Here is a 26923-nt window from a genome sequence, read left to right as displayed (position 1 = left end):
ACAACAACAACATAATCCCTTGTTTCTTGAAACCACATCCTGTATCATTTTTGACCCCCAAAGTGTGAATATTTTGTTGTTATTATCATGTGTGAGGGTCCCATGCCCGTCATGGTACACCAGATGCCGAGCCCTGTGTGTTACGTGGTTTGTGGATGCTGCAGTGCAGTGCACTGGATGTAGGGAAATGTCTATCTGGTACACAGATGTCAATATTTCGGTGTTGAAACAATTTGGGTCATTTTTTCTTGTACTGAGTGACAAATCAATGAAATATTTTGTCCTAAGCTTCTGAGCATGCATGGTCATGCATTCTATGTGAAAATCCCAGTCTAGTTAACGTGTAGCACCTGTGTACACTGATGTGACTCAAGAATTCTTAAATTGGATGCCAAGAAAAGTGAAGTACTGGTAGTGTGCAGAATTGTGTGTGTAGCGGCCATAAAATGTCTGAGTCCTGTGATGGGATTCGAACCTGATCAGAGGTCGGACGCCTTGTCCACATGACCAAAGAGGTTAACCCCGTCAGCAAGCTGACAAGGTAAGGATGTCATCTGTAGGATGACTCCACGCCCTGCTACATGAGGAAGAAGGTTCACATTATGTATAATTCATTCCATCTTAGACCACCTCCAATCTCTTGTGGATGGAGTGTCTGCCCAGGGAGCGGAAGGTCGGTGGGTGTATCCCCTGGGTGCACCATACTAAAAGACATAAAAAGATGGTACTTGTTATTACCCTGCCTGACGTCCGACATAAAGGGGATAAAACATTTTTAGGATTGGTCGGCTTGGAGTCAATATAATATTTCTGAGATGAGGATCTTATCGTGTGACATGGTATCTCAATTGGCTAGCACTATTACGGAATAAGTCAGGACTTGTTCAAGCAGCCACACACACAGTCATGAATGCATGTCATCACTATACAAGTAGCATCCTATGAAACAAATGGCTCTGATTTTCAGTGATCAACTCATATAATTTTCACTGCTATTTTGCCTTTTACGCCTAGTGGGGCAGTCGGGTAGCCTAGTGGTTAAAGCGTTCGCTTCTCACGCCGAAGACCCGGGTTCGATTCCCGACATGGGTACAATGTGTGAAGCCATATTTGGTGTCCCCCACCGTGATATTGCTGGAATATTGCTAAAAGCAGCGTAAAACCATACTCACTCACTCACGTTTACGCCTTGTGAAATCTGTTTCAGCAGATAATCAAGACAGATTATGTTGTGGTGTTGATGTTTCATATCTTCATTCCTGGTCAGTTGGTGATGTCGATGAGTCTATATTTCTATAATCTTTCAAAAGTCATGGCTGAATACATAAAGGATAAATATATTTTACTTGTCTTTCAAACTGTTTCCATCCATGGCTAACGTTTATTGACAGAAACTACGACCTGCCTCATCGATCGGTATTGGTATATTGTTTTCAGAACACTTTGAAACTAGTTAACATGCCATTGATTTCACATAGGCAAATATCACATAGCATATACCCACTGGAAGAACAAGACAAACCACATTGATAATCTATGAAACAGAAATAAACTCAACTGCTTTGCACTTTTGTATGACACTAATCATCAGTGAATCCTGTAGTGATTTCCATTAGTTTCGGGGAGGAAGTGAAGTTCAATACTGATGCTGGTAATAGCTGTTTGTCACACTGGATATTTCCATGCTCTGTGCAAGAGATTGTCTTCCTTTGTCTTTTGTTAACAATTGGAATTGATGATGCTTCTAAGCATACATTGCATGGAGCTAGACAACAGACAATGTCATTAGGAGAATACTAAGGCGAGGCAGTTTGGTGCTTGTGAGGATCTAGTGTGAGGGCTTCATTAACACACTCTGTCCCATGCATTCCAGTGTGGTAAATACATATTTTCTGTGGTGTTATTGTTTGTTGTTTGCACTCTGCAATATTCCAGCTATATGACAGCGGTCTGTAAATAATCGAGTCTGGACCAGATAATCCAGTGATTGACAACATGGGCATCGATCCATGCAATTGGGATCGATGACATGCATCAAACAAGTCAGCGAGCCTCGTACCACCCGATCCTGTCAGTCACCTCTTACAACAAGCAGAGTCACCTTTTACAGCAAGCATGGGCTGCTTAGTCTAGAAGACCTATTCTACCCTGATCTTCTCGGGCCTGTTATCGTAGTAATTGGAGTAGTTTTTAGTGGATAAGTGCTAATTATGTCAATTATTTTATTTACTCTAAAAACCTGTTGCATGATCTAATGTCACGGTACATGAACAGTGCTGCTAAGAAGACAAATTCAAGGATCATTGTATTTTGTATTCAGTCTCATCGTACAAGTGCAAGATTGTATTTTGTTATTGAAATATTGCATAGTATCCAGTGCCATCGTACAAGTGCAACGTTGTATTTAGATATTGAAATATTGCATAGTATCTAGTGCCATTGTACACTTGCAACATTGTATTTAGTTATTGAAATATTGCATAGTATCCAGTCTCATCATACAAGTGCAACACTGTATTTAGATATTGAAATATTGCATAGTATCCAGTCTCATCATACAAGTGCAACGCTGTATTTAGATATTGAAATATTGCATAGTATCCAGTCTCTTCGTACAAGTGCAACATTGTATTTAGTTATTGAATAGTGCATAGTATTCAGTCTCATCATACAAGTGCAACACTGTATTTAGATATTGAAATATTACATAGTATCCAGTCTCATCATACAAGTGCAACACTGTATTTAGATATTGAAATATTGCATAGTATCCAGTCTCTTCGTACAAGTGCAACACTGTATTTAGTTACTGAATATTGCATAGTATTCAGTCTCATCAGACAAGTGCAACACTGTATTTAGATATTGAAATATTACATAGTATTCAGTCTCATCAGACAAGTGCAACACTGTATTTAGATATTGAAATATTGCATAGTATCCGGTGTCATCATACAAGTGCAACACTGTATTTAGATATTGTAATATTGCATAGTATTCAGTCTCATCAGACAAGTGCATCATCGTTTTTGCATAGCGACATCATTAACAATCCAGTATGTTAAGGAAGAGAATTCATGGATGTCAACTTCTTTATTTCGAGGAACATAATGTTTTGGAGTCTATACTTACTCCTTCATCAGGTGAATAAATCCTATGAGGAAGAGAACTTATATATGTACATGTAAGAACAACAAAAGTAATTAGATAACAAAGTTGAAGACTTGACATGGGAAGCCAACAGTAAATTTGTGCTGATAGCTAGGTGCTAACAATAGACAACTGGATTGATTGGTAACAGGCATAGGACAATGGGCAAATGTTAGGTCATAGCAATGGAAATGGCAATGGACAAATGGATGAATGGAACCCAGCTGGATAATTAGCACAGACAATAATCAAAGCAATAAGTCCCCAGCACTGGGCATATAGGATCCCTGGTCACGGTTCATGGCTGGCTGGTGTCTCCTGATGTCAATGGCTTCTTGTAGTTTTCTTTGGGCCAGTTGTTGTTGTTGGTAGACAGGACTTAATTTGGTGGCTTCCCACATGATGGTATTGTCAGTATGTTGTAATTTGTCAAATTTGACTAGGTCAAAAGTATATACGTTACTTACCTGTGCTCCATGTACAAGTTACATTTTTGTGATTTTATACAAGTATAACACTGATTTTTTTTTTTGCAGGAGTTGGTGGGAAATGCAGCCTCACAGCGCAACTGGCGTGGTATTGCCATTGCCCTTCTCGTCATTGTCGTCGTCTGCTCTCTTATCATTACTGCTGTAGTCCTGCTCTCACCAGGTAAGCCCTACATTAAGTTCATGCGATGATGTAACAATGACAAATACTATGTGTTGTATGTGGGGATTGTAAGGCACCAATACCATGTGTTGTATGTGGGGATTGTAAGGCACCAATACCATGTGTTGTATGTGGGGATTGTAAGGCACCAATACCATGTGTTGAATGTGGGGATTGTAAGGCACCAATACAATGTGTTGTATGTGGGGATTGTAAGGCACCAATACCATGTGTTGTATGTGGGGATTGTAAGGCACCAATACCATGTGTTGAATGTGGGGATTGTAAGGCACCAATACAATGTGTTGTATGTGGGGATTGTAAGGCACCAATACCATGTGTTGTATGTGGGGATTGTAAGGCACCAATACCATGTGTTGTATGTGGGGATTGTAAGGCACCAATACCATGTGTTGAATTTGGGGATTGTAAGGCACCAATACCATGTGTTGAATTTGGGGATTGTAAGGCACCAATACCATGTGTTGAATTTGGGGATTGTAAGGCACCAATACCATGTGTTGTATGTGGGGATTGTAAGGCACCAATACCATGTGTTGTATGTGGGGATTGTAAGGCACCAATACCATGTGTTGAATGTGGGGATTGTAAGGCAGAGAGGTTTCTAAAATGGTGATTGGTTGGACGTAGAGTAGGGCTACCTCTTTCACTGACTAACTGACTCATGCCTCTTACTCACTCACTCACTCACTCCTTTTACTCACTCCTCTCTCTCTCTCTCACTCACTCACTCTCTCACTCACTCACTCACTCACTCACTCACTCACTCACTCACTCACTCATGTACACTGTCCTGTTTGTCCATTTATAGCCTGACATAACCCAGGCATGGTACAACATTTTGAAGGGTTCACAGTTAAGCATGAATGCAGTGGGTCCCTGTAACCATGTGTAGTGGTTACCTTGATTCAAAGATTATTGGAGCAAACATCAAGGAGATGATTAGATTGACTTCCCATAATGCCCTAAGGTTAGGTATGCTTGAAAATGTCTTATGTCTGGTTACAAGCACAGGACTTCATTATGAAACAAGCATTTGTGTCAACACAGTGCAGTTGTTTGCATTAGAAGTAGGGCCAGTAGAACAAAGAATTCTTCACGATAATAAGATTTGGCAATTACTTGTTTTAGACTGGTACAAATGATAATTGTTTGAAACGATGGGTGGCCTCAAGTCATCAGTTTGAAAGAAGTGGATGTGTTCAATTTGAGACTTTTGTGAGTAAGTGAGTGAGTAGGGTTTACGGCATCTTTGGAAATATAGCCTATCAATATAATGACAGGTGCCACCAGAAATGGACTTGAGTGAGTGAGTATGGTTTTACTTCGCTTTTAGCAATATTCCAGCAATATCACGACGGGGGACACTAGAAATGGGCTTGTACACATGTGGGGAATCAAACCTGGGTTTTTGGCATGACGAGCAAGGGCTTTAACCACTAAGCTACCCCAATGCTGAAATGGGCTTGACACATTATTGGTTATCAAATGAAGGTATTCAGCAGAACTAGTGAATGCTTTATTTAACCAATTGGCTATCTCACCACCTCTTTTCTGACTTTGAACATTGCAGCTATTCCATTTAATCACATCGAAACACGTCAGTATTATTGATTTGCTGGATTCACAAAAACAGGAAAGAAACAGTTTTTTATTACATGATTGATGCTTAAAAAAGGGGGAATGTTTTGTTTGAGGTCTTAATCTGTTGAAAGAAAGACACTTACTGGAAGGAAGCCATCACTTATTGAAAGTCAGGCTAATCTATATGTGATTTTATCTCTACCCTGCCCATGAAACCATTAATCTTTTAAAAGGTGGTAGGCAATTCTTAATGATCATGTGACCCCTGTTGCCAGGAGGCAGAATAACAGATCTGGACACATGCTGTCACTGCTGCAGCCACGAGGGTTTCATTAGGGAGCATCAGGCTGCCAGTGCTCATTTTCCCTCCTATGATAAGTCCTCGCCCATATTTTCCATCACCTAAAAACGGTATTAACCCATATTTTCTCTCATCTGAAAAACTTTACTGACATCATGCCCTATGTGATAACCGTCTATGCATATAGTTTCACCCATCTGATAACAGTCTATGATGAAAGTTTCCCTCATGAGATAACAGTCTGTGTCCATGTTTTCCCTCATGAGATAACAGTCAATTCCCATATTTTCCTTTATCCAACAACAGTCTAGGTCCATACTTTCCCTCACTGAGTAAGTCTTTGCCATTATCATCCATCATCTGAGAATAGTCCTTGGACATTTAACCCTCATTTGATAACAACCTATGCTGAAAGTTTCCGTCATGAGATAACAGTCTTTGTCCATCTTTTTTCTCATGAGATAACCATCGATGTCCATATTTTCCATCATCAGATAACAGTCTATGTCCATATTTTCCCTCATTAGATAACAATAGGTCCATATTTTCCCTCATGAGATAACGATATATGTCCATATTTTCCCTCATGAGATAACAGTCTATGTCCATATTTTCCTTCATTAGATAACAATATGTCCATATTTTCCCTCATGAGATAACGATATATGTCCATATTTCCCCTCGTGAGATAACCATCCATGTCATCTTTACCCTCATGAGATAACAATCTATGTCATCTTTACCCTCATGAGATAACAATCTATGTCATCTTTACCCTCATGAGATAACAATCTATGTCATCTTTACCCTCATGAGATAACAATCTATGTCCATATTTTCCCTCATGAGATAACGATATATGTCCATATTTTCCATCGTGAGATAACAATCCATGTCATCTTTACCCTCATGATATAACAATCCATGTCATCTTTACCCTCATGAGATAACAATCTGTGTCCATCTTTACCCTCATGAGATAACAATCCATGTCAACTTTGCCCTCATGAGATAACAATCTTTGTCCATATTTTCCCTTATCAGACAAACTAAGTCTATATTTTCTCTCATCTAATAACAATGTTTTGCCCGCATTTTACCCACATATGGTAACTATGTGACCTCCAAATAATTCTCATGAGATAACAGCCTGTGCCTATAGTTTCCCTGATGTGATAACAGTCTATTCCCAAAGTGTTTGCGTGAGGTAACATTTCATGTTCATATTTTCTGTCATGTGATGGCAGACTACTTAGAAACTTCAAAGGTAAATAAAGTGGATGATTTATGCTGTCTCCCTTTGATGTGCATGAAGTCCTGCTTAAAGCTAGAGAACAACCCCTGTAGCTAAACTACCTAGAGACCGCTTCAAAGGCCTTCAGAAAACTCATCTCTCCAACACAAGCCGTTTATATGTAGTATGTAGACAAATTCTTCACTAAACTCGTTTAGGTATTCATTATCTGTAGCATAGCAAAGGGTGAACCTTTGTCAGGTCTTAGATTTTCTAATATGCAAATCAATTTTTGTATTGTATGCTGACAAGTCATCTGTCAGTGTGTCCATCATGCATATAGATGGAAAATAAAGTGATTAGATTACATGAATATATTGCCATGGCAACACGAATCTTGCGCAGGAGCTTTTGTTTCAATTATTTGAACTGAAGTGTTTCACAAGAAAAAGATAGTGCTATTTTGATTATTAATACATGCATTTGAAACAAGACATGCATTGTGGTGACATGTGATATTCAAATACTTTATCTTGGATAACTCGGGCAAAATCTGATGATGCTGAAATTAAACATTTCTGTTTTTCAAACATGCTACTTTTTAGCCACCTGATCTGAAGGTAATAATTCAGAGGTTTCCTGAGTGTTTCACATTGGAACGTTAGCACACAAAAGAGAAAATGCTTAAGCTTAACTTCATACCAAGTATTTGAGAAATTTGTATATTTTACGAGTAAATATTGAACTTTTCTCCTTAACACAATGAAAGAGGAGTGATACATTATGATTGATCCCTGTATCATCTACTTTATTTCAGTAATATTTGATTAATTTTTCATGCATATACCTTAATTACAAAAAAATTCCTCTATCGAAATATTCCAGAATGTCATGTGAACTTCAGAGCCAGTAATATTTGAACCCAGTAGCTTTAAGCAAATCCTACCTGCTACACCTTCCGTATTATGTAATGAAAAAAATCAACTTGTGTTTTTAACAATTAGTATAAGTGAGTGAGTGAGTTTGGTTTTATGCCAAGCAATATTCCAACAATACCACGGCGGGGGACACCAGAAATGGGCTTCGCACATTGTACCCATGTTGGGAATCGAACCCAGGTCTTCGGTGTGGTATGGTAATGAACCAAGCCACGGGTGAATGCTTTAACAAGTAGGCTATACCACTGCCCTAACAATTGGAACATATATCCTGTAGTATATTTGACCACACATTAGAAAAACATACAGGAATGTTTTCCCACAGATTTCATATACTACTTAAAAAAAGTTAAGGATCCCCGATTCGTTCATATTACTAAAGTTAATCTGCCAAGGGGGCGGTCGGGTAGCCTAGTGGTTAAAGTGTTCGCTCATCACGCCGATGACCCGGGTTCGATTCCCAACATGGGTACAATGTGTGAAGCCCATTTCTGGTGTCCCCCCGCCGTGATATTGCTGGAATATTGCTAAAAGCGGCGTAAAACCATACTCACTCACCCACTAATCTGCCAAGGTCATCATAATTGATGGTTGTGGTATGAAAGAATCGAGTGATCCTTGAATTCTTTTGAGTAGAATATATGAATTATGTCTCTAAAAATACTTTCTATGCAAGCATAATGTCAACCAGGGTGAAAATAGAAATTAAATATGAATGGCAGTATTCATTTCCTTCCACATTGTTTACCCTCTTACAAGAAGTTCAACAGTGGCCTTTAATGTAGGACTGTGTACCAAATTAGTCCAAACACTTCTATTTATTATGATAATACAGCTCTTCTCCTGTAAAATAGAATTGCTTCTGGATGGTTCACAAATCAATGTACATGTTGTGTTCCCTGCAATGAAGACATAGTCAGGTACAGTGGTCAATACGTTTACACAGGGTAGAACATGGAGACTCGTCAGTTCTCATTTCATGCTGGCTTCACACTGGTGCAGATTGTGGTGACTACTGCAGGATGGCATTGCTTCGTTGACACTGGGGCCGTGTCTTGTAGTCACAGTCTGCACTGACATTTGCAAACAATTCCCCAAAGCTCTGATGCATTGCGATATTTAACTCAACAACAATGAACTTCTTTTCTGTAGTTGCTCGGTCATGACACTGCACTCAACTTGCAAATTAGGTCCAAATGATTCGCTGAAGCTGGATGCAATTAAATATTTTACTGAGATATGTTGTACTGTTTCCACTAAAATTGTACCACAAATTGTATGCACAGATGATAATCACCTTTTTACGGTGATTTTAATCATCATATTAAGTCTGTCATTCCCAAGCAGAAGGTCCGGGGCTCGATCCCCGGCCGTGTCATACAAAAAGATGTTAAAAGATGGTACTTGTTGTTACCCTGTCTGGCACTTGGCATTAAGAGGCTTAAACAAGGACTGGTCGGCTTGAGTCAGTATACTGTGTCTGAGTGGGGTATTCATGTTAAACTGCGGCATGGTATCTCAGTTTGCTAGCACTATAAATCGGCATCAGTCCGGACTAGTACAAGCAGCCACACAAACACACACATGTACATGCACGTCGCTATATAAGTGCAATAATCTTGGACACAACGTTAAACCCCATTTCACCTCACTCACTCACTCACTCACTCACTCACTCACTCACTCTGCTATCAACCACCTTTTGCTAACACCTGGTGTCATCACTGATTAGTGACCTGTTCACCTAATTTTCACTGCTATTTTGCCTTTTACACCAACCCAATGGAATCTGTTTTGGTGGATAATCAATATTCTCTGGTGTTGATGTTTTATATTCACTCACTGACTCACATGGCATAAGGATGTAATATTATCAGGAGAAAGTTTGCCCCTTATATGAAAGTAAGAAAAAAAATTTGCATCTGACATAAAAATGCAGATAGTCAATAAAACAGAGTGACTATCTTGTACAGATACAGACACATGTGTATCAATCCAATCTTGTCCAAACAACTTGTTGGGGATGTACGTGTGATACAAGATTATTTTAAAATGAATAATGTATCTTTTTCACCTTGTAATGTCAGATAGGGAGATAGTTTATCTGAAATGAAATCAGGACTTGCTTATGAGGTCATGGTGACCTTGATGGTAGGAGTTTTGAACCAGATCATGACGTCAATAGGAAGCAAGTGTAGTGTCACTTCATGTCGTTAAACCAACATTACCAATTCATATCTCAACACACCATTAACCATAACAATCACATGCAAACTTTCTTGACAAGCCTTACTGTAAATATGAACAAAAAGTTTCTCAGAAATCTATGTAAATAATGTTGCTGAGGGTTTTGTCCGTGAAAACAACATCAAAGAATCCAAATACCAAAGCCATCGTTCAACAAGGGCATTGCCTTGGTTTTTTGCGAAGAACGATTTCATCAGTAGGGAAGCAATTTAGAAGATTTACAACATGAGTGATCCAGGAAAAAGTCCTGGCTTCCAGCAAGGACAATTACATCAACCACACATGATACATGATGAAAACGTCAATCCGAGCTTAACTCTTGGCTCTCCTGCCTAGAATGAAAACAATGGCTTCTGCAGTGCCCCTGCTCATTTAACTAATGATCCTGACAGTACTACCCCAAAATCATATTACAGAAAGAAAATCATATTTCTCATTTTGTTAATTCAATATAATGGTATATTTGTTCAAAAGGAGATTTTGCCGCTCATGAATAATGTGATATTTTTCTTAGTTTGGTTGTCATGTTTCTGTGGTTTAGCTCCCCTCTCGGGGGTTCTGTGGGATACAAGGGTTAATCAAATTCTTCAAATGCTGAAACATCTTACTGGACCGCTCATTAGGATATTTTGCAGGATCTCACAAAAGCCAGACATTGTGTTAGGAATAATATCAGCAAGCGTTATTGTGTTGCATGTGACAGACAGGCATTAATTAATGGATTCTACATCAATAGCATCATGGATAGACCATGTGGATGGATATTCTGGGGTTATTGTTTTCATATTGCCGTAGTTACCTGTTGATAAGGTTACCAGTATCCCTGATATGTGCTGGGAATGTAATTTCCTGTTGGTGTGACATTTTGTCTGGGAGGAGAAGCAGGTCAGCCCAGGTAGTTTCAGTGCTCAGGAACTCAGGAAAACGTTCAAAACGTCCAAGTTTGATACCTCAGTGACAAAAATGATGCAATTCCCTATTTTGACTTGAACTACATGTTCCCATGTTTTTTAGGTGAACATTATTGACTTGCCTTTGCATGTGTTTATGTTGGGTGCCACCAGGGCAGGATGTGCTCTCCTTTTTGCAAACACCTGGTATCATCACTTTTTGATAGTGATTCATATGCGCATGTTTATGATATATGTCAGAATGTACAATGGACCTTTAGTAGAGATTTCTTATGATTATAGAAGGGCACGGGTGGCCCAATCGTCTAAGGCGCTGCAATTTGCTGTGCAGAGTTGCGTCCCTTGGGTAAGCCAGAAACCTATGGTGGGTTCGAATCCCGGTTCGCCCCGATTATGTTTCTAGGTTTGTCAGCACCATACCCGTGCTCGTGGGTTTCACCGAAGTGGTAAACGTCTGAGACCTGCATCACTTTGGGCTTTCCTCCCACATTAAGCTGACACGCCATGATATAACTGGAATACTGTTAAAAGTGGCGTTACTCACTCACTCACTCACTCTATGATTATTGAAACGTTTTTGTCCCTTTGTATTTATCTAAAGTTTCGCTTCTTTTTTGTATAACTGAAGTCTGCTGGTATGTTTTTGTGTCCACAGTGCAACTTCAACTGTGTCTGGATTTCTTAAACAACATCATAATTAGTCCAACTATTACAAGTAAAACTGCAGCTAACATAAGAATAAAAATAGAAATTGTCAAAGATGCAACTTCTATGACCAATGGCAAGAGATAACACTTGAATTTCTTTGATTAATGCTTCATCCATATGTCGCTTAAATCTTTAAAGGGCTGGATTCTATATTTTGTACAAAACTGTTAACACAGTGAGTGATTTCCTGAATGCCTTGTAGTGAACTCTAGTTAATAAGCCAGCATGTGCAGTTGTGCGCACTTTAATCTGCTTCTCTTTGTCGTTTGGACCCCAGTCATCTTGATTTTAAAAATGTCTATCTCAGGAAAAGTTAAGTACAGACCACATGCCCTCTGTAATAGGCCTCTGTCACCATGATGAATACAGATATTTTTATTGCATCAAAGTTTGAAAAAGAATTTCACTTTTTTTAAAAGTTGTTAGATTTCTTTCCTAGTTTTCTCGAGTTGATAGCTGCAGGAAGCACTTGTGTGGAAAGTTTTAATCCTTGTGTTCTCATTGTTATTATTACAGGAGCAGTGTCATTAAGCTCTTCTTTCCATTTCGGTATTAGATAATGTGAAATATTGATTTTGTGTTTATTTATGAAGAAACCTGTATTTGCTGGAAAATTGACATGATCAATAAATTAGATCTCTTAACCAATCAGATCATCCCTTGACAAGTTATTTTTACACTCCTCAGGTAATTATCCTAATTAAGTACTTTCATCATAAAGTGACTTTTTAAATGTCAGTTTAGTGGAAATATATGTCATCTAGAAGTAATAATCTTAAACTAAATTATTATATTTGTATGTTCCCCTAGTTTCTTCTGGAGTAGAGGGGTGGTGGGGTAGCCTTGTGGTTAAAGCGTTCGCCCGTCACATTCATTGTTTGAATCACATTTCTGGTGTCCCCTGCCGTGATATTGCTGGAATGCTGCTGAAAGCGGCGTAAAACCATACTCACTCACTCTGGAGTAGATAGATACAAAGAGATGCCTCTACAACATGCCACAAAAACCTAATGCCTGAAAATGGTTTTACTTAGGTCATAGGTCAAGCATTTATTTTGCAATATATAAATACGACAAAATTCATTCCATAATCATAACATACCTCTGCTAATTTTCTTAGCACAGTACTTTTCCAACGATACCATGATCAAGTGTTTTTGAATCACCATCAGATAGTGATGATGCTAAGTGTTCATGAGAAACGTTTCCCATCAATAAGAACTCTTTTGACTCATACTTGTGTACTTGTGAGTTATGCCACAACCTATTTAATATTTATAATAATTGTTGATGTGAAATCAGTATGCTGTAGTTTTGGCTTCCCTATAAACAGATAATGCTATGATATGTGAGTGAGTTTGCATTAACGCCACTTTTAACAGTACGTCAGATATTTCAACGCATGTCAGCTTGGTGTTGTTGGAACGCCTGAAAGTGTTAGATGCTTGTAGTGTTTTGTAATACAAGCGATAAAATCCTTTCCATATTCATAAGAATTCTCAATTGTATTATTCTGACTATATCAAATGGTGATGATACCAGGTGTTTGCAAAAAGGTCAATGTAATAATTCTGGTGGCATCCATCACAAACACATGCAAAGGCAAGTCAATGGTTCACCTGAAGAAACACAAAAACAGGTATGGTTCTGACAAACCAGGAAACATGATCAGGATGAACTTGGATTCAAACCCATAATCATGATGAGGGTTCCACTCCCCTGATGTTAAGTTGCAGGAATAATTAATACTTTTAGTAGGAAATACTCAGGTCCATCAGCCAACACTATTTACTTGTAAAAACCAGTTCACAATTTGTATGTCAGGATGAAATAATAATTTAAATGGAGAATAATTCAATCCTGAGGAAACAAATCATGAAATATCCAGTCAATTTGTGTCAGTTATCGTTGATTTGATGTAATTCTATTTGCGCCATGAACACACAAATAGCTTTCTCTACTGGATGTCGTAAGATTTCGGTGTGAATCAGTTCAGGAAGATTGTGGCTCTGAAAAGAAAATCATGTAACATTTTGAAAATTATGCAAGGCACTAAGCAAGAAAACCGATATTAAATATTCCAGAATGAAATGCATGGCATTAAGAAGTTCATAGTTAAACATTATTTAGTTATTATTATTAGTTAATTAGTTTACAAGATTGACGGCTCCAGGAACAGAAAGTGTATTGTAGTGAGTTTGCTGGTGTTATAACTGGGCAGTCATCATGTAAATACTTCATTGTATAGATGACATGATATGATAAACCAGAGCTCCAGATAAGCTGCGTATCTGCGTGAAATACGCATCAGAAATGCAGAAAGACGCATTCAAATAAAATCCAAGCGTATCAAATATGCAACGAACATTACAGATACACTACAAAAATAAAACATGTGCGTATCATCAAAATATTGTGAAGTAACCCTGCGTATTCGATTAGCAAATCAGCAGTTACATCATGATCTTTTGCCATCACACTTTCTTGTGGAAGCATCGTGGTATTTTTGAGTCCTGTAAAGCTCTCGAATCCACACGACACCAGTTTGCAGGGACTAGATGAATAGTGTTTAAATATTTAACTTTAATACCCACATGTGAAAAAACTAGTGGGTAACAGAAATTTGAATACCCAGATAGAATTACCGATACCCAATGATTTTAAAATGCATGGGTAAAATACCCACAACACCAAAAGCTTATCTGGAGCTCAGGTAAACTCTTCAGTCTAACATCTAATCTCTGCAGAAATCTAGACTTGCCAGACATTATAGACTTGCATGGGCTGTATTTGATATATTTGTATCAGGGTCTTTAAGACAGACTATCTGTCTCCCAGACCTTAGAGAGTAAATTGAAAAATGAATCCGTCTCAAGTTGGGGGGGAGGGAGATGATAAAGTGACTGTTAATCTTTTTGTGCAACTTTGGTTGAAAGTCGAGTGCATATGGATCCATTGACCAGGGTAATTATGGTGGGCTATTATCTGTAAATCAATGGACACATGTTTGCACAGTGTAATCCCCCCTGTCGCCTGAACCTATGTATTGTGAGGAACGGTTGTGTCATCATGCATTAATATGCATATCATTAAGTGCTCTAAACAAAATTTTCTCTGAGGGATTGATCATTTGATATTCTGGGAAGGTGGTGGATAGGGGGAGGGTACAGATGTTATTGAAAAAAATAAATTGTCCCTGAAAATTCTTGAAAAAAATATATTAATGCCTCTAACTATTGAAAAATATCAACTGTTATTGTGATGGAAAGAAAATGCAGAGAAGATATTTTCAGTGATGTCCTACATTGAATCTAACAACTGCAGTTTACCTTTCAGGCAACGAGAACGTGGATCTGGGGGAAAAGTTCACGATAGACGACTTCTTTGACCCGTCTTTCAAACCAAAAACCTTTGCTGCACACTGGCAAGATGGTAAGTAGTAGGCTTCTATATGTATTAATGGTGTTTAATGTTGTCTGAAGGGGCACGGGTGGCCCAGTCGTCTAAGGCGCCGCGATTCGCTGTGCAGAGTTGCGTCCCTTGGGCACGCCAGAAACCTATGATTGTTGGTTCGAATCCCGGTTTGCCCTGATTATGTTTCTAGGTTTGTCAGCACCATACCCGTGCTGATGGGTTTCACCGAAGTGGTAAACGTCTAAGACCTGCATCACTTCGGGCTTTCCTCCCACATTAAGCTGACACGCCGTGATATAACTGGAATACTGTTAAAAGCGGCGGTAAACCCAACTCACTCACTCACTAATGTTGTCTGATAGCGTACACCTAAAGTCTCAACAAGGTCCACAACATAAGCTATCCAGCTGGTCTACTCAGCAGTCAGCCATTGATTTGCTGTCTCAGCGCTGGGCAAGGAATGACAAGAATTTATATATGTACGTAAGCATCAAATATCACATAATACCATTGCTGCATCTAAAGGTCATTGCTGGTTTGAATCCCTCCTGAGACCTTAGAAATAAATTATATTACAAGCTATACTCCTGGGAGTCTCAAGGGCTATGACCCTGCCCCACACTGAAACACAGTTTATCTAGTATGTGCTACAGGTCTCCAGAGGCAGGTTAGGTGCTTTTTGTCAAAATTTGCCTCTGTTCAGTCAGCAGTGAATGGGTACCCGGTAGCATGAGTATAATATGTAAATGCAAAAAAACTTCTGGTTATATCACTGAAACTTTGCAAGCTTATCAAGACCAAGTTATAAAATTGATGCTGTAAATTCATTTTTCATAGTTACAACCCTTGATCATTTTATTTTATTTTGTGCATAGTGTCTGCACTGGGGACAAATTTTGTGTGGATTAATTTCACATGTAAACATTTTTTCTGATGACATAAAGAGACCTATGTGCTTAATTGATCATTAATGCACCTATCCTCTTTGATAGCTAGGTCATAGCAACAAGAATGGGTCAGACACACTTCTTCAAGTGATGTGTTTTATTGGAACTGCACTCCTGCTTACAGATTTATATATTTAAAAAATACATCCACATAAATACACACACCCACGCTATGTTTGTGTTTAGGGTTGTAAATGGAATTTCGAGAGCATCACACCAAAGCTATTCTGACCATATATTGATCTGGGGCTTAGCAGAGGGTTTACATGGCACATGCATAATCATAAAGTTGCAAATCTGACTGAGAGTAACATCCATCTCCTTTACCTTCTCAACTCCCTGGGGATCATGCAAATGTCATAAAACTAATCTTGTGCTGACTTACAGATGAGACGACCCAAATGTCCCCATGTACATCACCAGTCACATCAGAGAGTGCCCTCAAAGCACAAATGTTCAAAGTGTCAGGGAACATTATTAATACCGATTTTGGTTTCATCTCCCAGAATGTGCAGTTGATTAAACTAGGGTCACACCATTGGCAATTGTTTGAGGGGGACAGGATATGATAGCAGGTGCCACAGTTCTTGCTTCCGGGATGAAAATAGACAAAGTGCACAAAATTTATTAGATTACTGTCCTCTCCCTCTCTCCCTCTGTCCACTGATGGAGATTCAGCACATGATGTTGTGACATTTATGCCACCTTCCCATTGCCATTACCGATACAGAATATCCTCTTTTTGCGATCAATATGGTAAGATTAATGCACGCAGGCCTTTTAACCAAGCTGCCCAGTCGCTCCCCTGACAGGACTTTGAGCAGTGGACATCCCCGCTGTTAACCTATTGTCCCTGCCAAATTATTTCAGAGACATTTTGGAAAATGGAGATTCTTCTGTATTGGAGACAGTTAGGGCTGGGACAAGTCCTAATTTACTACCCGGGTACCCGCTGTTGGTGTCAAGAGATAGGTATAAAATGTCCGATTGGGAAAAGTTTGACAGAAGCCCTGGCCGAATGTTTTTAGATACACAAATAAAACAATGTGGTCATGCATACACTGAAGTTGACTGAAGTTTTAGCTTTGTTCAAACATATGAAGTCAGAAGGAATGTGTTCATAGTCATGAAGAAATGCGAACAGTAGAGACTTAAACTTGTCGTGTAACCATGTAGTTATAATTATAGTGATTTTTGTCATGAAACAATATATCAAGTGACTAACCACGGGTCCGGGTAGTCCTGTGAGTACCCGGGTCCTACTCAGTCCCCAGGAGACCCGAGTACCCGAGTTACCCATCCCAGCCCTAGAGACAGTTGTTCCAAGAATGTGATAGCTTTCATGTCTTATGTTCTTTAAGACTCTTTTGTGAACCATCACATTTACTGTTTCAATTTTGACATAATGTTTAATGACATACTGCCGACAGCCTAAATGTGCTCTGATATCTCAGTATTAAGTTGAGGCATAACCAGTGGATGGTTAAGTACTGTATCTTGAACAGTTCAGACAGCAATTTGTCGGTATTTGACATTTGCTGTTAAAAGTTTGATAAATGCATTAAGAAAGGAATAAAAGTAAGAGGAATAAAACAGAACTATTTTTTTGTATATATCAATTTGAGGCTAAAGGAGTTTCAGGTCAGTAAGATGCATCAGTAACAAAACGGGTGTTGGATGCAGTTCCCTGTTTTGATTTGTATCCATGTTCACATGTTTTGTTAAGGTGAACAATTGACTGTGGGGCAGGTCTGCAGCATATGCTCACCTTTTGGCAAATACCGTTTCCGACGTAATAAGCGCCCCGCTCTAACAAGCGCCCATGGCGATATTTGCTAATATAATATCTAGTGAACAATCCCAATTGGCTACTCTTTCGATTGATCAATGTACACAAGACTTATTTTTTCGTGTATAATACACACTCGTGTGTCATATGCACCCTTAATCATGGGCAATTAAATTCTGGAAAAATATATCTGTCGTACATAAACATTTCAGGCTGTCAGGCATAAACCACGATATTTATCTCTGGGTTTTTTTTCACCAAAATAATATTCTAATAAAAGCCCCCTATTTCCAATTTTGAGAGCGCCCTGGGCGCTTATTACGTCGAATACGGTACATGTTATCATCACTATTTGATACTGTTTCATTGACACATGCATATGATATAGTAGGAATCGTACAATTGACTCTACAGTTTTAGAGGGCACGGGTGGCCCAGTCGTCTAAGGCGCCGTGATTCGCTGTGCAGAGTTGCGTCCCCTGGACATGCCAGAAACCTATGATTGTGGGTTCGAATCCCGGTTTGCCCCGTTTATGTTTCTAGGTTTGTCAACACCATACCCGTGCTCGTGGGTTTCACCGAAGTGGTAAACGTCTGAGACCTGCATCACTTCTGGCTTTTCTCCCACATTAAGCTGACATGCCGTGATATAACTGGAATAATGTTGAAAGCGGCGTTAAACCCAACTCACTCACTCACTCACTCTACAGTTATAGGGATTTCTTATGATTATGGAAATGGTTTTGGCCACTTTATTTGTTTGTTAACCCAAACTGGGTCTATTGTACAAAATGGGTACAATTTTGATACAATCTGTTATACAGTTAAATTATTGTCGCATGAAAACCTATCTGGCACCATAAGTATTTAACAGTTCTCATTTTGTACCAGCAACTTTGGCATAGCCAGAGTACCATTGTTTAGGGGGATGTAGATAGTAATATGTTAGTCTTCAAAGTTGATTCATATTTCCAGGGTCACTATAGGTATTATTGAATAGATATTACCAAGAAGAGTTGAAATATGGAGCGTAGTCTTTTCCAAAATTTCACTTGTGAATATTAGCAAGTTTCTTAGGTTACTGGTCAGTTGAATACAAATGTCAATGCCAGAGAATAACCAGTCTTGATTATCCAGTGATAATACTTGGGGATACTTTAAGGGCAAAATAGCTGTTAAATAGCTGTTAAAACTAAATACCCATCACTGATAATCAGTGATGACACCAGGTATTTGCAAAAAAAGGTAGACATTTACCTGCTGGTAGCAATGTGTTGTCATGTTGCTCCAATGGAATGACACCTTTAGATCAATAGGTTGACTTTAGCTAAGATTTTGTACCCTTTTCTGTGTGTTGTTTCTTAACATGCTTCAGATGAAAATGAATAATATGTAAAATAACCTAACTTGTCATCACTAAGAAATAAAGATACTGAGTCTCCCATTCAGGCATTTCCATCTTAAGTTGAATTTCCATATTTTTTGTTAGGGTCTTTTGATGTCAAACATGCATCCTTGGAAGGTGTGCACCATTTTTTATTTTGCCTTCCTCAGCAAAGAAGTCATTTTTGTCAATCATCAATCAAATGCCTGCCCTTTTACTTTAAACATACTGCATTTGTCTGGCAGTACCTTGAGACATACATGTGAAAGGATTCATTGATAGATTCCCACCAGGAGTGGAAGCTGTTCACAATGCAGGGTTCGTTTTGACACATTGATTATTGCAGGATATTACAGCGATGGCCCACCTCCCTGAGGAAGGTGGGCTATGTTGAAAGAATGACAAAGACGCAACAGTGGATTTAATGGCCGAGGGTGTGGAGGTTCTAAAGGGCTACCCCAATTTAGCAATGGAATAAATAGTATTTATGTGGCGACTTGAGTCGCCAAACATATTTGTTAATATATAATTAATGGTAAGGCCCAAATGGCGGAAATGTCACAACCCGACCACAGCTGCGGGTCTAAATGGGAGCGAACGCCGCCAGGCCAAATTTAATTGTTAATAAATACTTAATGCTACGGCCCAAATGACGGAAACGACGCAACCCGACCACAGCTGCGGGTCTAAATGGGAGCGAACGCCGCCAGGCCAAATTTAATTGTTAATATATACTTAATGCTACGGCCCAAATGACGGAAACGACGCAACCCGACCAACGCTGCGGGTCTAAATGGGAGCGAACGCCGCCAGGCCCAGCTATGTGGCAACTTGCGTTGCCAAATATAATTGTTACTAGATTCCCGAGTGAAAACCCGGGAAAGACTGGGTTCCAACTGGTAAGAAGGTAACCCAGTCTGGGTTCCCGCTGGAAAGCAGGTAACCGGAAACCCTAATTAGTATATATATCAATATAAATTATGATGATATAGGAGGTAGCCCAGAAGAACCACGCCACTCCACGACTTGTTTTATTCACATTGTCAAGATATGTACAATATTAGAGAGATATATAATTAGATATGTACAATTTGTTGTGCCTGGTACCTGTCATAGACAATAAAATTGATGTACAATGGAAATGAGATAGATGGAGGCAAACAGGGCGGGCGGGTGGGAAAGCGGAGAGCGACAATGCGATGTTCCACGGATTGACAGCTGTGCGAAAGTGAAGAGTAGAGACGGTTACGTAATGAAAAAATAAAACAGTGATTACGTCACCACGAGATGGTTACGTAACTTCCGAAGACACGCGCGTGCTATGACGTAGCAGGAAGTAAGTAAAATTGTAAACATAAGATGATATACCTGCAATAAAAACATTTAGTCGCTAGTACTAAATGTAATTATTGCAGGATATTACAGCGATGGCCCACCTCCCTGAGGAAGGTGGGCTATGTTGAAAGAATGACAAAGACGCAACAGTGGATTTAATGGCCGAGGGTGTGGAGGTTCTAAAGGGCTACCCCAATTTAGCAATGGAATAAATAGTATTTATGTGGCGACTTGAGTCGCCAAACATATTTGTTAATATATAATTAATGGTAAGGCCCAAATGGCGGAAATGTCACAACCCGACCACAGCTGCGGGTCTAAATGGGAGCGAACGCCGCCAGGCCAAATTTAATTGTTAATAAATACTTAATGCTACGGCCCAAATGACGGAAACGACGCAACCCGACCACAGCTGCGGGTCTAAATGGGAGCGAACGCCGCCAGGCCAAATTTAATTGTTAATATATACTTAATGCTACGGCCCAAATGACGGAAACGACGCAACCCGACCAACGCTGCGGGTCTAAATGGGAGCGAACGCCGCCAGGCCCAGCTATGTGGCAACTTGCGTTGCCAAATATAATTGTTACTAGATTCCCGAGTGAAAACCCGGGAAAGACTGGGTTCCAACTGGTAAGAAGGTAACCCAGTCTGGGTTCCCGCTGGAAAGCAGGTAACCGGAAACCCTAATTAGTATATATATCAATATAAATTATGATGATATAGGAGGTAGCCCAGAAGAACCACGCCACTTAGCACCAAAGTGCTACCCCACACCCCACGGCCGCGGATGATGATACGCGTGCCCGCCATGATTGCCTCATAAGAAAGATGTCTTACCTTTATATTTACTTACTTGAAAATTTGGACCAAGGCATGATCGATATCCTTTACGAAAGCTACTATCCCTTTACAACTAAGGTGGATTCCCTCCCACTGGAACCAGGACCGGTCAGTGGCCACTATTCTAGGATGGGGGATAAAAGAGAACTTAGGAAGGTCGCGGAGACGATTGGCTAACCGCCTATTGAGCTTAGATCTACTCTTTTCCACCTTACGTGGGTCGCGTGCGGAATGCCAATACCTTCGTTGTAGGATACCGGAAAAACAGACATGGGTGTTTGGTAGGTGTGCCTGGATCCGCATGATTGACGTCTCCATATCTATGAGGAGCTGGCTGGTCTTCGTGGAGCCCAAGTCATTGGATCCCAAGTGTATAACGACAGCTGAAGGACTGCGCCGCGTTGCCTCCACCTGAGCGTCGATCACCCTGTCCAGGTCGTTCCACCGCAGTCCGCCCCTTGCCAACCACAAAATCTTTTTGTGGGGCACAAGCTCCGGGCGCTGTGGGGACAGCTGTTGCCTCGCCCTTGTCATAAAGCTTGAGCCCACCATCCAGACTGGAACAAATGTACTATAGTAGCATTTGGCAGTTATTAGTTATTTGCCTTTAGTTCTTGTTAACTAACATGAATAATTATGTCACAGGAAGACGTATATACGACTGATAGCATTCAGACTTCCACCTGCCATATTGCTGGATGAGATGTGGTGGTACCCCATTGATAGCTGCCGTTGTTGCTGCCCCGATTCGGAAAGAGTGGGAAGAATAACTTTCAGTACCTATTGAGCTGAGGGCCAAGGCCTTTTTTAGGACCGCTTGGAACTGATACCTGGTTAGCGGTGAATGGTCAAAGTGGATAAATGCTTGGGCGGGGCCAGATGGGCGTACCTTTAAGTATGCCTTAAGGGCAGCCACTGGGCAGGGTGATTTACCTGGTGTCGGCTCTATACCCACTGAATTGCCGTACCCATGTTGGTCACCTTTGGAGTGTGGAAGGTGGATCGTAGCTTTCTCCGGTTCGCCTGATATACTTACGTTATTGATGGAGCAGCCTGGCTGTGACATCTTAGTTTGAACTAGTTCACTTACTCTAAAGAAACCAAAGAAGGCTATACAATAGACAGCTCTGAAAAGGCATACCTCGTATGACGAAGAACAAACCTGTGTGAGATTGTTGATGACCACCTTCAACAGATCCAGAGTAATAGGTTTCCTTGTGTCCTGGCGCCCTCTTGACTTGTACATACCTGTTATTAGTTTAGTAACCAGGAAATGATTGGTACAGTCTTCCATACCTTTAAATTTATGGTTGGCGGATATACCAGCGATATATGTTTTTACTGTGTTGGGAGAATGGTTGGTGACTGACAAATGAGCAATAAAGTTTACGACCTGATCTAGGGGGACTGGCCACGTTTCTGGAAGCTGATGCACCGATCTGAACTGCTTCAGCGCGTTGATGCCTGTCCTGTAAGTCGACCAGGTATTTTCAGACAGTGACTGTAGTAGTAGCCTGTCAACTTCTTGCTTCAGATGTGCCATATGTTGTCTGGAACCGGCGTTGGCGCAGGCTCTGCTTCCGGTGCTACTGCCCGGAAACGATTGAACTGAAACCTCGAGAGTGCATCGGCTATAACATTGGAATTAGTTGCAATGTATTTTGACTTAAACAAAATGTTATAGTTAAGACAAAGGAGGATGAGGCGGCGGAGAAGATTCATCACCCGAGGGGCTTTGGTTGATTGCTTGTTGATGATTGCCACCACTGCCTGGTTGTCACAGTAGAACAGTATTTTCTTGTTCATCAGCTGTGTTCCCCATAGTTGAATGGCGCAGACGATGGGAAACAGCTCCAGAAAGGTCATGTCAAGTGTTGTCCCATCCTTAACCCAATGGTCAGGCCATCTACCGCAGAACCATCTGCCCTGAAGGTAGGCCCCAAAACCTATGCTCCCTGCTGCATCTGTGTAAAGCTGAAGGTGAGAGTTGTCCACCCACAGCTTGTCCTGAAATACTGATACACCATTAAAGTTCGTGAGAAATGTAAGCCGCATTTGAAGATCCTGTTTTACCCATTCTGTGATTCGAATATGATGGAAAGGTTGCTTACCTTGGCAGAGGAGGTCGATGAGTCTTCGACAGAATGCTCTACCCATTGGGATGGCCCTACACACAAAATTGAGCTTACCAATGAGTGACTGTAATTCTTTCTTTGTTGCCTTAGAGTTTGATGTGGCGAGTATGTGCTGAATTTGGGCTGTGATTTCACTGATCTTACCTTCCGGTATTCTCACCTGCATAGCTAGCGTGTCTATTTCGAGGCCCAGAAATGTAAGTTGAGACACTGGACCTACTGTTTTATCCTGGGCGATGGGAATACCAAGATGAGTTAGCATTTCTAATGCAGACTGCAAATAGGATTGGCATTGTGTTGTGCCCTGCTGTCCCCCCGTCAGAAAGTCATCAAGGTAATGCATAATCGGTATTGCTGGGATACGCTGACTTATGCACCATTGGAGAAATGAGCTGAAGGTCTCAAAAATAGCACATGATATCGAGCATCCAAATGGTAAGCATTTATCAAAGTAAAATTTACCTTCGAATTGGATACCCAGCAGTTCGAAATCATCCGGGTGCACTGGTATAATTCTGAATGCTGACTTGATGTCGAACTTTGCAAGCAGTGCTCCCTTTCCCAAGTGTTGCACCATCTGTACAGCTTCGTCGAACTTGGCATAAGAGACTGAACATGCTTGCGGATCTATGTGGTCATTAATTGACCCTCCTTTTGGATAAGACAGATGATGAATTAGACGGAAATCATCGACTTTCTCACCTTGGCATTGTTGTGATTCTGCCTGTTTCTTTGGGATTAGACCTACAGGGGATACTTGCAAGTTAACAAAGGGGATAGTGCTAAACGGTCCTGCCATTCTGTTAAGATCCAGTTCTTTTTTAAGCTTTTGTCTAACTATGTCCCTCCTATGTTTATGGGTTGCGGATTGTAAGTTACCTGCTAGCCGACTATGGCGTGTACCTTGGAACTCGAGTTGGAAACCAAATGTAAAACCATCGAGCAAATATTGCGCATCCTCTGCGTTTAACTGAGAATAACGACACAACCATGGTGTTAACTTATCTAGTTTGACGGGAGTAGGAGCCAAAGACCTTACCTCTAGTTCCTCTGGTTGACTGCCTTGGGCCATTAAAGCGTGGGCTTGAGCCATTAAAGCGTGAGCTTGAGCTATTGATTGAGAGGGGGGGTCGTGTGACCCCCTGTCCTCGAAAGCAGGTCGACGCCCCGTGAGCTGTTTCGCCGCACTTACTGCATATGTGGGAGTACGCGCAGCTGTACTTTTTACACCCATGAGGTTTGTTGAATGCGTAGCATAGGTTAAGTACAGGGTCTGAAACACTTGAAGCAGTCAGCTGACCGAATGTACCACCTACCTGTTGACGCCCCGACTGCGGGATCATGTATTTTAGCCATAGCTCACCGTCAAGTTTGTCCCATTGTCGTAGAGGGTCTCTAGCCATCCTATGTCGGAATTGCTGGTCGTATAGACACCAGGCATCCGGTCCACATCTAAGTGCCGCTGAACGGATTGTTTCCATGTACGATAATAGGCTTTGCACTATCCGTAGGCTGAAATGTTTGGCAAGGTATATGTTCATGTAAATATGGAAAGCGGATGTCCAGCTTCCCAGTGTTATTTTCCTCGTTGGCGCTTTGACAGGTTTAAATAGTACCTTACCTGCAGTATCTGTGACCATAGTTAGCGCTTCGCTGTCCTCGGTGCCCGCGTCGTTGGGTAGAAGTGTCCCGATGTCCACATACTCACCTCGCCATACCTTTTCCCTGGTTTGTTGTTTGACGTGTGCATCGATAAACTCTGAGTTGAAGACGAGGGATTCCCCCGACGGACGATTTTCATTGGCTGACGTGTTCGGTAGTGACACGTCACTGTGAGCCTCGATCTGAAAAGGCGGGTTAACCCCACCTGGACCGCACGCATCGAGAGAAAGCGCGGGAATGTCAGCACTGTCGGTGCTACGTTGTTGGCCCATGTTATTGGCCCCCGATTGCCCCAAGAGCGCCCAGATTTGTTGCAGCTGCTGCGCTACTGATGCGGTTTGATTATTATGCAAAACGTGATCAGTTTGTTTGGGCACGGGCGCAGTGGAAGCCAAAATACCAGATGGTATTGACACACGATTATTTATGGAATATTGTAACTCACCGTCCGCTGTAGCGCTTGGCTCGATGGTGATCCCGTTCACCTCTCTTGGGGGTGGGGTGACAACTCGTGCCTGTTTGGCCCCCCTGACCAAGCGATGGTTGATGGCGGCTCTTCCTTTCGCGGGCATGATCTATCAGCGGTTTTGATAGGAGTATGACTAAACGTCAGCGAAGCTATAAGATAGGTCTATCGGCGGTTGCGAGAAAGGTATGACTAAACGTCAGCGAATGTAGTATTGAAGGATGAGATAAAACGTAGAAAGCGGAGAAAGCGGAGAGCGACAATGCGATGTTCCACGGATTGACAGCTGTGCGAAAGTGAAGAGTAGAGACGGTTACGTAATGAAAAAATAAAACAGTGATTACGTCACCACGAGATGGTTACGTAACTTCCGAAGACACGCGCGTGCTATGACGTAGCAGGAAGTAAGTAAAATTGTAAACATAAGATGATATACCTGCAATAAAAACATTTAGTCGCTAGTACTAAATGTAATTATCAATGAAACTGTTGCAGCCAGCGGCCATCAACCTGTGTTATTGTGTCTGGCGTATATCTGGAGCAGCATCCCCATTCCAGTGAGGGCAACAGTGGGGTGCATCTTCCTGCATATTGCTGAGCAGGAAACTACTGGTGTAAAGTCAGATCATCTGCCTGCATACATCTGACCAGGAAACCATTGGTGTATAGTCAGATCATCTTCCTACATACACCTGACCAGGAAACTATTGGTGTATAGTCAGATCATCTTCCTACGTACATCTGACCACGAAACTATTGGTGAATAGTCAGATCATCTTCCTACATACATCTGACCAGGAAACTATTGGTGTAAAGTCAGATCATCTTCCTACATACATCTGACCAGGACACTATTGGTGTAAAGTCAGATCATCTTTCTACATACATCTGACCAGGAAACTATTGGTGTAAAGTCAGATCATCTTTCTACATACATCTGACCAGGAAACTATTGGTGTAAAGTCAGATCATCTTCCTGCATACATCTGACCAGGAAACTACTGGTGTAAAGTCAGATCATGTTCCTACATACATCTGACCAGGAAACTATTGGTGTATAGTCAGATCATCTTCCTACATACATCTGACCAGGAAACTATTGGTGTATAGTCAGATCATCTTCCTACATACATCTGACCAGGAAACTATTGGTGTAAAGTCAGATCATCTTCCTGCATACATCTGACCAGGAAACTATTGGTG

The 26923-nt window shown here is 40.8% G+C and overlaps 2 protein-coding genes across 18 annotated transcripts in view; one reads left to right on the top strand and one right to left on the bottom strand.

The window, feature by feature from the left end:
• Positions 1-26923, top strand: part of LOC139465697 (dipeptidyl peptidase 4-like) — a 547041-nt gene that overhangs the window by 490106 nt on the left and 30012 nt on the right. For all 17 annotated transcript variants that reach the window (XM_071247495.1, XM_071247484.1, XM_071247491.1 and 14 more), the window contains 2 exons: positions 3687-3801; positions 15082-15177. In XM_071247495.1, the coding sequence (XP_071103596.1) occupies positions 3687-3801; positions 15082-15177 (211 nt within the window). The remainder of the gene's footprint in view (positions 1-3686; positions 3802-15081; positions 15178-26923) is intronic.
• LOC139465974 (uncharacterized) lies at positions 19628-25826 on the bottom strand. The gene is made up of 5 exons (XM_071247994.1): positions 25700-25826; positions 25214-25459; positions 24632-24783; positions 23183-23464; positions 19628-23093 (listed from the first exon to the last, which is right to left on the bottom strand). Exons 1-5 carry the CDS (start codon positions 25824-25826, stop codon positions 22092-22094), a joined length of 1809 nt encoding a protein of 602 aa, XP_071104095.1. The 3' UTR covers positions 19628-22091.

This window comes from Haliotis cracherodii, unplaced genomic scaffold (genome assembly GCF_022045235.1).
Source record: "Haliotis cracherodii isolate W230 unplaced genomic scaffold, xgHalCrac1.p SCAF_18, whole genome shotgun sequence".
Taxonomy (NCBI): Eukaryota; Metazoa; Mollusca; class Gastropoda; order Lepetellida; family Haliotidae; genus Haliotis; species Haliotis cracherodii.
The sequence above is the reverse complement of the archived record's forward strand: the minus strand, read 5'-3'. Positions and strand labels throughout refer to the sequence as shown.

What these genes read in the sequence shown, in the direction of transcription:
- LOC139465974 (XM_071247994.1), bottom strand. Translation starts at nt 25,826, where the DNA reads ATGCCCGCGAAAGGAAGAGCCGCCATCAACCATCGCTTGGTCAGGGGG. An exon ending in TATGGTCACAGATACTGCAG is followed by an intron (nt 24,784 to 25,213) that starts GTAAGGTACTAT and finishes CCACATATGCAG; the next exon opens with TAAGTGCGGCGAAACAGCTC. An exon ending in AATCAACCAAAGCCCCTCGG is followed by an intron (nt 23,094 to 23,182) that starts GTGATGAATCTT and finishes TAATTCCAATGT; the next exon opens with TATAGCCGATGCACTCTCGA.